Below are 14,349 nucleotides of genomic sequence, written 5' to 3' on the forward strand. Positions count from 1 at the left end.
TGAATTCTCCACAGTATTTAGCATTGTACCTTTCTCTTGTTAGGTGCTCAATAAAACAAGATTGTGGTTCAAGACCACTGGAAAGAGTCAAGGAATACACTTTCTTCCTTCTCCTTGCTCTTTCCTCTTACTTATTCCTCCACAAAATAATGCCATGCATCACTTAGTTGTTCTTTATCTTGTATATAAGTGAATAGAAACCATCATTAATAGCTAAGAGAAATGAAAAGCAGCACACACAAATAATCCTGGTCATGGTGTTTATTTGTTCTATTTCTTATTTCAAATAGTCTTCTGACAATTCATAGACTGGTGTTTCTTTCACACATGTAGACAATGGTTCACATTTATGGGAATTGATGTAACAATACCACAGAATAACAAAATTAAAGAAGGATCCCTTGTAGATTGGTTGAGGAGGGAAGCAAAAATGGCACAGAGTAAAGAGGGGTCAGCTTCACTTGCAATAAGATGCAGAAAGTATTATTACTACTTCTAGTTAGTTGTTGTTTGAGCTATTAGAGGAACCCAATGGGAGGAGTACAGAAAAGAAAAGAATGCTTACAATCAAGACTCATTCATGCAGTTAATGGTTCCCTGAGAGGAGAGGGAGGTTTAGATACATTTGAACATGGGTTAGCACCCAAACTGTCCAGATGGCAACCTTCCATCACAACTCATTGTCTATTAAGTTGCTTGAGGAAGAGAATAGGGGAAAGAGTCATATCCAATATAGCCCAAAATGGACACTTAAGGGGGTAGACAGGCACATCACCTGGAATTCAGGCAAAATATTCTTTCCATCTCTTCTATTTTGTATTTCTGTGACTTAACCAAAAAAGAAGCATGGCTCTCAGCTAAAAATGATCTCCATAGCACATGCACTATGAACAAATGTCCCACATATTTCTGCTTACATATGGGTGGCCAATCTGAAAGCCTGGCCATACTGGAGAAATATGAAATGCTCAGATATCAGTGGTATGTGACAGGGAACACCCCAGGCCATGGAGACCACTACAGAGTGTGACATTCAGTTTGGCCCAGATTAGATGCTGGGACACTCTCCAACAACCGGGTCTATTTAAAGCAAAGGAGGATCCTCCATGAAAACAGGGCCTAGCACCACCATATCCTTCAAAATAGATCCAAATTTCAGATGACCTACAACCATATTATCCTACTGGGATATTTCTAGATCCGACTGGATATTTTTTTCTTCCTTCCTCTGTGCCAAATTGGAATCCAGAAACAAGCTACACTGGAAATGACTCTGCCTCCTCCACAGGTACAGGTCAGGTAGTTGGAGATATAGTGTACCTAGATTGGCTGCATTTCAAGCAGCACATGGTGCATACTGACATTGACTAACCCTTTAATATTATGTCATATGACTTTCATTGGAAAACAACACACATGCCCTTTCAAATGTAGCAGTTATTAGTGAAATCTCTGAAATTAGCATAAGATAAATAAGTTAAGGGAGAACTACTAAAAGTTTCAGTGAAGATACATCACAAAATAGCTCAAAGAACAGGCCTCCTACCTGCTCCTGACTGGGATTTCCTATGACATATCATCAACTGAGAGGCTTAGTCCAATAAATAACTATTATTAGAAGATAGCTTACTAGAATCTATTCCTATTAAGAAAAAAATAGAGGAAGAGAACTAAAAACTGGAGACTACACCAACAAACGTGCTATTTACAAAGGTACAGTATTTACACAAGAACATCACAAACTATTTACAAGCTGTTCCATGGCTCTAAAAGGGTCAGTGGGACAGATTAACTACAGATCAAGGATCAAGGTTTTAAGGGAGGGGCTCAGGAATAGCTTTTCCTCCCATAAGAATTCTGTACAACAAAGCAAAAATATTCTTCCACAATAGAAAATGCAAGAACAAGTTTGAAGGAAGAAGGCTCCATGAGGGAAGTATACTAATCATTATGAAAAGTCAGTGTAATGTGGGAAAAAGGACATAAACCTCAACTATCCCTGACTTTCAGTGTTTTTGTGAGCAGTAAGAATGCTCCACTTATATCACAGCAGAAACAGCAACTCATCCCTGACACGCTGAAAACCAAAATAATATGGGGCTTTGCCAGAGACCACTCATTTGAACTTATTTCCCTTACTATACTTGTGAAAGTAATGTGGCTCTTCCCACAGCCTCTGGGCACCTGGATGGGAGGTTAGAAACAAAGGATGGAAAGGATGAGAATAACCAATCTTCTCATGTTGTTTTAAATTGGTGCTGATGATCGACAAATGAGATGGTTCAAGATTGACATGGATGAGGAGGAAGTAAAAGGTCAAAAAATAGTGACCCTAAGATAAGAGGTAGGAAATTTGAAGGAGTCGAGTTGACCAAATGGCCCAGATATGTTTCACATGTGCAAGGAAATGGGTCTGAAATATATCTAGTAAACACTCCACACTTCAAAACCCATAAAGTAACACAAAGCAAAAAACGTTTCCTGCATATAAGTGCTTCTCTGACACTTCTCAGTATCTGCTTATAAATTATGTAATCTATATTCTTTCTCTTTCTTTCTCTTTCTTTCTCTTTCTTTCTCCTTCTCTCTCTCTCTCACATAAAGTTCACATTTTTAAACCCACAGAAAGCTTGTGGAGGGTCTTGATACGAAAGTCGAGAAGGAAAGCTAAATGTACCATTGCCAGATAGATGGGACTGTTATGGAAGATTAACAGCCTGTTCTCCAGAGTACTTTGGGTTGTTTATACAGAGGTGGCAAAACAATGTGGGGAAAGAAGCTTCCTTTTGATGTCTCCATATACCTGATTTCACAGATTTGACCAAGAAGATTCTAGTCTAAAGAGAGGGTCCTCATTAGTCCCAGCTGAAATCAGAAGTATCTTCAGATTAGACCTATGGAAAAACATGGACACATGTTTCATTTGGTTGTTAAGATGGATTCTTTCAGAGTTATTGAAGTAATAATAACAATAGCTCACATTTTTCTCCAACTTTAAGGTTTGCAAAGCATTTTACATGCATTATTTCATTTGGTCCTCAACAACACAGCTGTAAGGGAGAAACTATTATTATCCCCATTTTACAGATATGGAAACTGAGGCTGGGGGAGGTAAATGATTTGTCCAATATCACACAGCTGATAAGTGTCTGAAGAAGTATCTGAACATAAGTCTTCCTGATTCTAAGCCCAATACTTCACCTTTCCACTAGATCTCTCAATAGAAATCCTTTCATCCCCCATATTCAACATTCACAATATTCTTCCTTCGTCACGGTTGTCCTCCTTTAAGGCACAGAGACTTTCTTTTTTGCCCACTGCTACTGAGCTTTTTTCAGGGGTCACCAAAAACAGGTCTAGGAAACAGGGCTGACCACAGAGAACTTCACTCTAAGCATCTAGATATCCAATGACAATAATATCAAGAATTTCAATAGCACAGTAAAGTTTGCAAAGTGCTGGACATTATTTGTAAATTTCATCTCATCCTCACAGCAACTCTATAAGGCAAGCATTATAGGCATCATTTATTAGATAAGAAAATGGAGTTTCAGAGAAGTAAAGTGATGGCCTACAGTTACACGGTAAGCACCAGGGGAAGGATCTGAACCCAATGCTTCGTGAGTCCAAGTCCAGAACTCTTGCCACTACATCAATAAAATTTCTTTCCAACATTCTTTTCCTCTTATAAAAGAGCTGTCCTAAAGTAAGATGGATTACTTCAGAAGGTAATGAGTTCCTCATCACTGGATATCCTCAAGTGGAGGCTGGATGATTTACTTGTTAGGGATGTTCTAGAGGGAAGGTTCCTGTTCAGATATAGTTTGGACTAGATAACTACCAAGGTCCTTTCCAATGTCCTCTGAGATTCTATGATTTTATGGTTCTGATGATCAGGTTTGGAGACATCTACACCAAACTCCAATGCTTAGGCGGCAGCTAGGTGGCCCAGTGGAGAAAACACTGGCCCTGGATTCAGGAAGATCTTGGTTCAAATCCAGTCTCAGACACTTGACACTTACTAGCTGTGTGACCCTTAGCAAGTCACTTGGCCCTCATTGCCCCGCAAAACAAAACGACAACAACAACAAAAAAAAAAAAACCACCTCCAACGCTTAGCAAACATTTCTCTCACAAGGAATCTTCTTACCTTCTGAGAAGAAACAAACTTTAGTCTAGAAAGAAATCTTCTTAGTTCTCCCCGGCCAATCTTGGGTGTGGTCTCCTTTAGCAGAACAACTTGGCTCTCCATCAGAGCCCACCTTAAGTTCACCTTGCTGACAACTAGAGGTCTTGGATGGTTTTCAGACATAGGCCCTGTTTTCCTGATAACATAGAAGGCATCTTTCCAGACATCATTAATTCCAACTGTGGAAAAACAAAGGAAATAACAGTTAACATTAGGAAACATGTTCCTTCTATTAGGAGAGTTATCTTGGGTAGCAATTAAAAGTGTGGAGAGCAAAATGCAAGTTTTCCAGGGGCCTTGTAAGGCACAATATGGGAGCTAGTGAAGTCACTGTGATTTAGTAGGAAACAATCAGTGAATAGAAAGTGAGAAGACCTGGTTTAAATCCTGAGTTGACCACTTATTAACTGCATCATCTTAGGGAAGTCTCTTTACTCCTCTGAGACTCAGTTTCCTCATAGGTAAAATGAAAATAGTAAAACATTCACTACCAACCTCACAGGGTTGTTATGAGAATCAAATAAGACAATGTGTATTAAGTTTGTTGTAAACTTTGACTTGATATATTAACATATGCTATTCTTGTTTTTATTATTGTTGTTTGTGCCACCAATTAGAAGAAGGAATCAGTAGAGAACCAACCAACAGATTAGAAATGCTGAGAAATGTAACATGGGGTTGGCAAAGTAATACTTATCCAGTTATTACTTAGTTTGCCTCAAGAAACAAGCATTGTAGGGGCAGCTAGGTGGGGCAATGGATAGAGCACCGGCCCTGGATTCAGGAGGACCTGAGTTCAAATCTGGCCTCAGACACTTGACACTTACTAGTTGTATGACCCTGAGCAAGTCACTTAACCCCAATTGCCTCACCAAAAAAAAAAAAAGAAAGAAAGAAATAAGCATTGTAATAAGAATGGCTTTAAATTATCATTATTTTTTACTATTCTTGAGTGTTTTCAATGTACTTGATGGTGAAATGTTGAAAATTAGTTCATTTATATTACATAAAAGAAAACTCACTTGCTGAAGCATTCACTGTGCCTGTGTCATTAGCCAGATCCAGGAGGATTGTGGGGAAGGTTGGATGCAGAAGGTAAAGATGGTGGAGCCCAGGTGGCTCAGTTTCTGAGTTGAGATCCTAACAAGAAGAAAAATAAATGTGAGAGAAGTACTAATTCTCACATTTAATGCTCATCTACTGAAGAGGGCAGAGGAAAAATCTGGCTAAGCTCTAATTCCTTTCACTGTTATAGGCCAAAGCTTGATTTCTTACTATGAAAAGGATCTCAGATTATGAGACAAACTCCTACATGTCCAGAGACAAAAGGTTCCACCTTCTCAATATATGACAATCTTCTGACTCACCACTAACTTTCCACTGTTGCTTTTTCTAGATGAAAAGTATTCTCTTCTCACCAAAAAAGGGGGGGAAAAGCAAGGCCGAGCAATTTCTTAAGCCGATAGTCATTTCTGAAGAGTAGCTAGCTGCCTTCTGACAGAGGAAAGAGGAATAAAATACCCGCTTTCACAGGTTTACTCACTGAATTGGATGGTGCTGCTGACAGGCCTTCAGCCCAAAAGAGAAAAACAGATTTTTGGTCTGATGTCATCACTGAAGTAGCTGCTGATTCTTTCATGCGACATGAGAGACTAGAATTCCAAATTACTGTACCTGAGTTACCATCTACTACCATCACCTGAGGAATGAGAAAAAGGAAGAGCAACATTGAAAAATGCACAATATGGCAACAGGCATCAATACTTAGATGGAATGAACTAAAAGGAACATTAATGAAGTTAAGAGCCTTTATTTATTTATTTGTTTGTTTGTTTGTTTGTTTAGTGGGGCAATGAGGGTTGAGTGACTTGCCCAGGGTCACACAGCTAGTAAATGGCAAGTGTCTGAGGCTGGATTTGAACTCAGGGTCTCCTGATTCCAGAGCCAGTGCTTTATCCACTGCACCACCCCAAAGTTAAGTGTTTTTTGAAGCCCAGCTCTGTGACGCTAAAGATATCTGGAAGAGAAATGTCTTTCTTCAACCCACAAGCAATGCAAAAGAACCTCCTTTTTAGTAGCCCTGTTGACCCTGAACTGTGTAAGCTCCAGGGGTGCCAAAAATGAGTCAATCAATTAAGAAACGTTAAGTGCCTCCTATGTTCCAGGTATTGTGCTAAGAGCTGGGAATACAAAAAGAAGTAAAAGATAGTCCCTGCCCTTAGGGAGCTTACAATCTAAGAGTTAGGATCTCTTACATTCAAGCTACATGCAGGATAAACAGGAAATAACTAAAAGAGAGAAAACACTGGAATTAAGAGAGTTGGCAAAAGCCTCTTATAGAATGGAGGGTTTTAGTTGGAGGGAGGTCAGTAATTAGCAGAGGAGGAAGAGCATTCCAGGCACTGAGGACAGCCAGAGAGAATGTCCCGGACTGAGATATGGAATGTTATTTGTGGAACAACCCGGAGGCCAGTGTGATTGGATTGAAGAGTACATGTGGGGGAGTAAGGTGTAAGAAGACTAAAAAAGGTAGGGGGCTCGGTTATGAAGGGCTTAAAATGCCAAAAGGAGCATTTTAGATTTGCTTCTGGAGTTAACAGGAAGCCACCGGAGTTTACTGAATAGGAAGGTGACATGATCAGACCTATACTTTAGGAAAATCACTTTAGTGGCTGAATGGAGACAGGGTTGGAGTAGAAAGAGTATAGAGGCAGGCAGACCCATCAGCAGACCATTGCAATAGTCCAGGTGTGAGGTTCAGCCTGCACCTGGGTGGTGGCAGTGTCAGGAGAGAGAAAGTGTATTCAAGAGGTGTTGAAAAGGTAAAATCAACAGGCCTTGGCAACAGCTTTATTATGGGATTGGGGGGAGGGGTGAAAAATAGTGAGAAATCCAGAATGACTCCTAGGTTGTGAGCCTGAGAGACTAGAAGGATGGTGTTACTCTCTACAGTAAGAGGGAAGGTAGGAGGAAAAACAATGAGTTCTCTTTTAGACATGTTGAATTTAAGATGTCTACTGGTTTAAGATATCTGAAAGTCAATTGGATATGTGAGACTGGGGGTCAGCAAAAAGTCTGGAGCAGGATAGGGAGCAGAAGATTCATGTTAAAAATAGCAAGGCAGCAATGGCTTAGCAGAAAGAACACAGGATTTAGTCAAAGGATCTGGGCCTGAATTCTGGATTTATGACTTACTACCTATAACCATGGCCACTTATCTCTGGGCCTCAGTTTTCCTCATCTGTCAGATAGTAGGCCCATATTGGATGACCTCCAATCTAAAAATATGATCCTGGCTATAAGATCTACCTGCAAAACTGGCGAGGGTTGAAGAGAAAGTATGTGTAAGATAGGACTAAGCACAAAAAAGGGCAGATAATATAGTAAAGCTACTTGTGAAACATGTTACTGTTAAGATATTCAAGAAGAGGGAAATGCCCAGCACTAATCCTCAAGAGATGGCTATCCTTGACTTTAAACTAAAAACCAAAACAAACAAACAAAAAACAAAAACAAAACAAACTAAAAATAAACTAAAAACCCGAAAATGCCCACCTGAAAGTTAGCCACACAAGCTGGAAAAAACTTTGACCAGGGAGTTAGGTACCTAGTTCTAGTCCTGGTTCTGACTAACAAGCTGCACAAACTTGGACAAGTCATTCTACTCCTTAGGCCTTGATTTCATTGCCTGTAAAACAATGACCTGACAGGTCTCTTTCAGCAATCCCACACACAAGTATTCCACGTTCATGATCAAAAACTCTAACCTCCTTTATCTGATCAAAACCTCCTACATCTCTCTGTACACCTTACACCTCTAAGCCTATTCTTTGGGGGTCCTCACTGTGACCCATAATTTCTCTGACCCTCAGGTCTTCTCCAGGGCCATCATACATCCAGGCCTGTTCTGCCATTTTCCTCCCTTCCCATCTTGACTCTTTATTGAAGCGACCCTCTAAACCTCAGCTCCCTTGTTGTATGTTATCCAGTCTCACTAGGCCCTCAGTCCAGCAAAGCCATTCTTCTATCTTTCCTACCTGATACTCTAGTCTTCCCACTGCAGCAGCTATTCCAGCCTCTCTTCTCTCAAGGTCTCCCCTTTTAGCAAGGATTTTGTCTCAGATTGTATTAAGATTGAAACCATTTCACAAGAGTCCCTCTTCTCTCTTCCTTCTCACCTTACAAACTGACTGAATCCCCTATTATTTCCTTATTACTTCAGTCTCTGATGAAGAGGCAGATCTCATCAAGTTCAACACCCTCTAGATGAATCTTTGATCCTGTTCCCTACCATCTTTCTCCAAGGGGCTTCTTCCCATCCTCATTACTCATTCCTGCCCCAATCCCATTCTTTATAATTGTCAATGTATTCCTAGCTATTGGCTTCTTTCCAGCTGCAACAAATATACCCATGTCTCTTCATTCTTTAAAAGAAAACTCATTAGATGTAACCATCCCACTACCTACTGTCCTATATTTCTCCTCCCTTTTTTAGTTAAACTTTCCATAACTTTAATATAGTAAACTGCCTACACTTGGTGTTCCACTTCAGTCCTCTTATTCTCTTCTTCATTCACTCATATACAGTTCCAAACATGCATCCAAGTGAAACTCCTTTTTTCAGTCCTCATACTTGTTGGCCTCTGTTGTATTTAAGGCTGTTGACCCTCTCCTCCTAGAAACTCTTTTCTCTGGTTTTCAAGACTCCTCTCTTGGCATTTCACCTGCATATCTCCAACTCACCCAATAGACATTTCCGAAAATGGATGTCTCATAGAAATCTCAAATTTAACATGTCCAAAATGGAGTTCAGTATCTTTCCCTCAAACGAATCCCTCTTCCAAACTTTCCTATAATTATCAAAGATACTACCTTCTTCTAGTCACCCAATTCATAAACTCAGTGCAATCCTCTAGTCTCCATTCTTATACACCCCACCTAGCCAATTGGTTATCAAATCTTATTGTTCCCAATGCCACAATATCACTTAGATATACACCCCTCCTTCTCTCTGACCACATAGCCATCGTTGTAGTTCATTAGCTTTTTAGGGGGGGGGGGGGGGGCGGGGGGGGGCAATGAGGGTTAAGTGACTTGCCCAGGGTCACACAGCTAGGCAAGTGTCAAGTGTCTGAGGCCAGATTTGAACTCAGGTCCTCCTGAATCCAGGGCCAATGCTTTATCTACTGTGGCCACCTAGCTGCCCCAGTTCATCACCTTTCACCTGGATTACTGCAATAGCCTCCTATTCAGCTTTCCTCTCTATAGTCTCTCCCTAATCCATCCTCCATATACCCACCAAGTGATTTTCCTAAAGTAGAAGTATAACCATGTCATGCCCTAACTCAATGAGCTCCAGTGATTCCCTATTTAATGGATTGATTGATTCTCCTATTTATTTCACCATTCCTTCTCTCTTCTGAATTATCATTCATTTCTTTTTTTATTCTGAACTCAAAAAATAAAACAAACATTTCCAGAACATAGTAGAAAGAAAAAAAAATGAATGCACATGAAACTGCGAATCTGTTATGTACAACTTGCTATTCTTTTAAATATATAATAAAAGTTATCATTTAACTTTTTTACTTTTTTCTTCCCTCTCCCCCCGCCCCCCCAACCCTAGAGAGGGCTACCATTACACACACACACATAAAACAATTCTGTACTTAATGTCTATTTATCAGTTCTTTGGATGGAGATGGTGTCTTCCATTCATAGGGTCCTTTGTCATTAATTGGGGTATTTATAATAGTCAAAATGACTTAGTCGCTCAAAGCTGTTCTTAAAATAATATTGCTGTTACACTGTTCATTCCTGCCCTCCTTATTGCAGGTGCTTCACCGTACTTCGTCCTAGATCCTCTTTCTGTACATCTATAGTCTCTTGTAGATCTCATCAGTCCCCACAGGTTCAAGCATCTTCTCTCCTTTGGTAACATCCAGTCCTGACATCCCACCTAAACTCTAATCCTACATTACTAACTGCTGAGCCAACATCTCATAGCAATCTCAAATTCCACCCATGTCCAAATCAGAACTTATATTCTCCCTTCCTAACCTTTCTATTTCCCATGCTTCTGTATTTCTATTACCACCACTCTCTCCCTACTTCCAAAAATAAATGTAATAAATAAATGTATTTAGGGGCAGCTAGGTGGGGCCAGTGGATAGAGCACTGGCCCTGGATTCAGGAGGACCTGAATTCGAATCCCAGCTCAGACACATAACACTTACTAGCTGTGTGACCCTGGCAAGTCACTTACCCCAATTGCTCACATACACACATACATACATACATACATACATACATACATAAATGTATTTAAGCAAAAAAAAAAAATTCCATACAAAGGGCATGTCTGATAATATACCTCATCCTGTACCCTCTGTTTTTGTCAAGGGCACCACTATCTTTCCAATCGCCTAGATTCCCATCCTGAATGTCATCCTTGACCCTTCCCCTTCCTCTTCTCACATCTCCTATCAAATCTTGTCATTTCTACCTCCACAGTATCTCTCCTCTTTCACCTCTCTCCACTCCCATAGCCCCCTCCCTAGTTCTAGGTCTCATAACTGCTTGTCTAGACTATTGTAATAGCCTTCAAATTGGACTCATTACTTCAATTTTCTCCCCACTCTACTCCATCCTCCACATAGCTATTATAGTGATCTTCCTAAAGCCCAGGCCCATTTATATCACTCCTCTACTTAATAAATTCCAATGGTTCCCTATTATCTCTAGGATAAAATATAAATTCCACTTGTCATTTAAAATTTTTCACAACCTGGACCCAACCTACATTTCCAAACTTATTACATGTTACCCTTCACACATTCTACAGTCTAGCCAAACCTGCCTTCTTGCCTCTGTTTATACATGGTATCGATCTCTGTACTTCTGCCCCTGTGGTCCACCCTGTCTGGAATACAATCCCTCCTCACCTCCACCTCTTAGAATCCTGAGTTTCATTTAAAGCAAAGCTTAAGTGCCCCCTCCTATCTGAAGCCTGTCCTGAACTCTAGTCAGCCCCTCCCCTAAGTTATCTATTATCTCTTTTGCATCTTTCTGTATAGGTACAGGGCACCTCCTCAAGTTATATTAGAAACTCCTGGGGTAGCTAGGTGGTGCAGTGAATAGAGCACTGGCCCTGGATTCAGGAGTACCTGAGTTCAAATCCAGACACTTAACACTTACTAGCTGTGTGACCCTGGGCAAGTCACTTAACCCCAATTGCCCAGCAAAAAAGAAACTCCTTTTTAGGGCAAAGATGATTCGTTTTTGTTCCCAGCATGTAGCACATAGCTCCCTTAAATATAGTAAACAGTGTTGGACTGACTGATTAATTACCCCACACATGGGAATATACTCCTATCTGTTCCCTTATCTCTCCCTCTCAGAATTCTTCTCCTTCAAAATTCAACTCAGATGCCTCCTCAGTCCACAGTTTTTCTTGTACTATATAATACAGTATAAGATATACTTAAATACTACCTAATTCTTTGTATACATGCTGTATCTCCCCCAGAAGACTACAAGCTCCTTGAGGACAAGGGACTGTTTCATTTTAATTATATCTTCTGTACCTAGTATAGTGCCTTAATGCTTAATAAGTGTTTATTGAAATGAACTGCCCAATTTATTCTTCAAAGCTCAGCTCAAGTGTTACATCTCCATGAAACTTCCCCAGCCAGTGGTCCCCTAACAGTTTTGTGTCCTTGTTTGTTTTACAGCTGATTATAAACTGCCAGAGTTTATCAAGACCACGTCTTATCCTTTTCCCCACACACTGTGATGTGAACAACGCTGGGCACACGACTGACAAAATGATTTCTTGAATTTTACCTTTTTTATCCCATCTCCATACTGTGCCTCCAGCAGGAAATCCAAGGTCTGGTCATTTGTGAAATATCCAGGTGTAGGCTGGCTAAGGGCGTAAACCAAGGAAATAGTCAGAGAGACAAGAATTCCCATCCCTCTTCTCATATACAGGTCCCAGGCGTCAAACCGGGCAATTACTCTAGGTGATACTGAGTTATAGGGAAGGAAACTAGAACTCTAAGAAAGAAGAACCATGACAACAGTCATATTACAAACCTGCGCAGGCCTTGGAGATTCAGCACCCAATGATGTGCCAGGTCTTGACCCCGGAGTAGCACGAGACCTTGTCTGGTTGTGATGAGGAGCTGGCTGCAATTGCTGTCTGGCGCTTTTACCATCTGGAGGTATTCAACCCCATCACTGAGGGAAGTGAAACATGGGCAGTTTATGTTCTATGGGCCCTCTGATTGTGTACATATATCCCTCTCTCACCTTCACGCATTGAGAGGAGATCCTGCCAATCTCTGCCCAACCTGATTTTCTTGATCTTCAGGACACTCCTACCTGGTCCTCACACAAATACCAAGAGAGTCACACAAAGGAGTGTTACTTTAGACAAATCTCTCAACTAAGTATAGGAAAGATAATCAGGCCTAAATTACAGAAAGATGAAAGAAACTATATGCCTGAAAAATTGGATGCCTGAATCATACATTAAAATCTGCCAATGACTTAGAGGTTGAGCTTGGCCAAATTATTTAGCTTCTCTGTAAAAGTAGGACCAAAGTATTTATTAACTATGTAACCTCCCAAAGATGCAAAGGGAGTTAGTAACAAAATGCTGGAAAAGTCCTTTAAAGTCCCAAAGAGAAAAGCATAAATTACAAGGAAAGCCTATTAATATGAGATATTCCCCAATAAGATATTAAACAACCAAACAAAATAGGATTCCTCTTATGCTAGCATGATTTATGCTAAACAGAAAAACATGCTCAAATTGAGGAAAGTATATAGATAAACCATGGAGCAAGTACTTCATCAGCCTTGTTGCAGGTTAAAAACAGGTTTAAAAAGCTTTAAATATTCCTGGGTCCCACACACCCAATAAATATAGGCTAGCTATAAATGTATTCTCATCTCTCCCTGCAGGAGTTGAAAGTATATAGGCCATGAAGATGAGCATGAGATGCTTTTCCACATAATACGGCCTTACTAATACACAGCAACAGGGGCGAGAGAGGCATATTATAATTAAAGACTGTTTTTTCTCTAACCTGTGAGCCAGACAAACACTGCAGCTTCCTGTAGGTATTTGCTGATTTACCTAGTAGCTTTACCATAGCCAAACTAAGAAAACAACAGACCTACCTATAAACATCAATAAGCTCAGACACGTTGATGGATCTTCTCTTCTCCCACTCTGGTTCCTCTATTTGCAATGAAGGCGGTGAGCTGTCCAGGTTTTTGGCCTGGACAAAAATATCCCTCAGGGCAATGGCCTGAATGTTGCCTAGTCACAAGAAGAAACCAACACTGAACTAACAAGCCAATCACAGGGTCCATGTTGAATGAGAAATTCCAACACAGCCTGACCAGATGGGTCTGACTCCAGAAAAAAAAAAATGGAAGTGACTAAAGCAACTGAAGGAAGATGACTTGCCTCTTAGGAGGTATGTTAGGGAATGACAGGACCAACACAAGCAAATGGGCAAGGGAGAATCCTAGCCCTCTACCACCAAGAGATATTATGGGGGGGGGGGGAGGAAGGTGGGCAGCTAGGTGGCACAGTGAATAAAGCACCTGCCCTGGATTCAGGAGGACCTGAGTTCAGATCCGGCCTCAGACACTTGACACTTACTAGCTGTGTGACCCGGGGCAAGTCACTTAACCCCCCACTGCCCTGCAAAAAAAACAACAACAAGAGGTATTGTAGGGAATAATGCCAAAGTTTCCCCTGCTTTCATTGTGTCCCACAAAAGAGGCCTAATCACACCCTTAGGCAGAACAGTGACAGAATCCAGCTTTGCTTCTTACCAAAGCCAAACAGGATATACACCGCCCCATGTGTGGTGATGTGAACCTGAGGACCAATCTGATTGCCCTTTCTCACAATGTTGTACTTCACAGCCCGGCCAACAGGAACCCCTGTCTTGCCTGAAATTAGCAGGAAATAGATATCTCCCTGTAGAGGTAAGAAGAAAAGGTTGGTGTCAGTGGAAAAAAATGATAAGGTGATGGCAGACCTGCCACTTCCTATCAAATATTATACTGGAACAGATGTCAAAGATTATCTGGTCTATCCCCCTCAGTTGAAATCTTAGTTACAGCCTCATTAACTA

General features: G+C 40.7%; 1 protein-coding gene across 1 annotated transcript in view; it reads right to left on the minus strand.

Moving 5' to 3' along the window:
- Nucleotides 1-246: 246 nt before the first annotated feature.
- FAM234B (family with sequence similarity 234 member B) overlaps nucleotides 247-14,349 on the minus strand; it is a 34,244-nt gene continuing 20,141 nt past the window's right edge. Inside the window, exons 6-13 of the mRNA XM_043966828.1 lie at nucleotides 14,045-14,192; nucleotides 13,379-13,520; nucleotides 12,287-12,430; nucleotides 12,035-12,116; nucleotides 5,733-5,888; nucleotides 5,212-5,329; nucleotides 4,151-4,368; nucleotides 247-2,894 (exon numbers count right to left, since the gene is read on the minus strand). Of these exons, the coding sequence (XP_043822763.1) occupies nucleotides 2,889-2,894; nucleotides 4,151-4,368; nucleotides 5,212-5,329; nucleotides 5,733-5,888; nucleotides 12,035-12,116; nucleotides 12,287-12,430; nucleotides 13,379-13,520; nucleotides 14,045-14,192 (1,014 nt within the window). The 3' untranslated portion in view covers nucleotides 247-2,888. The remainder of the gene's footprint in view (nucleotides 2,895-4,150; nucleotides 4,369-5,211; nucleotides 5,330-5,732; nucleotides 5,889-12,034; nucleotides 12,117-12,286; nucleotides 12,431-13,378; nucleotides 13,521-14,044; nucleotides 14,193-14,349) is intronic.

Source organism: Dromiciops gliroides, chromosome 5 (assembly GCF_019393635.1).
Source record: "Dromiciops gliroides isolate mDroGli1 chromosome 5, mDroGli1.pri, whole genome shotgun sequence".
In the NCBI taxonomy this organism is placed as follows: Eukaryota; Metazoa; Chordata; class Mammalia; order Microbiotheria; family Microbiotheriidae; genus Dromiciops; species Dromiciops gliroides.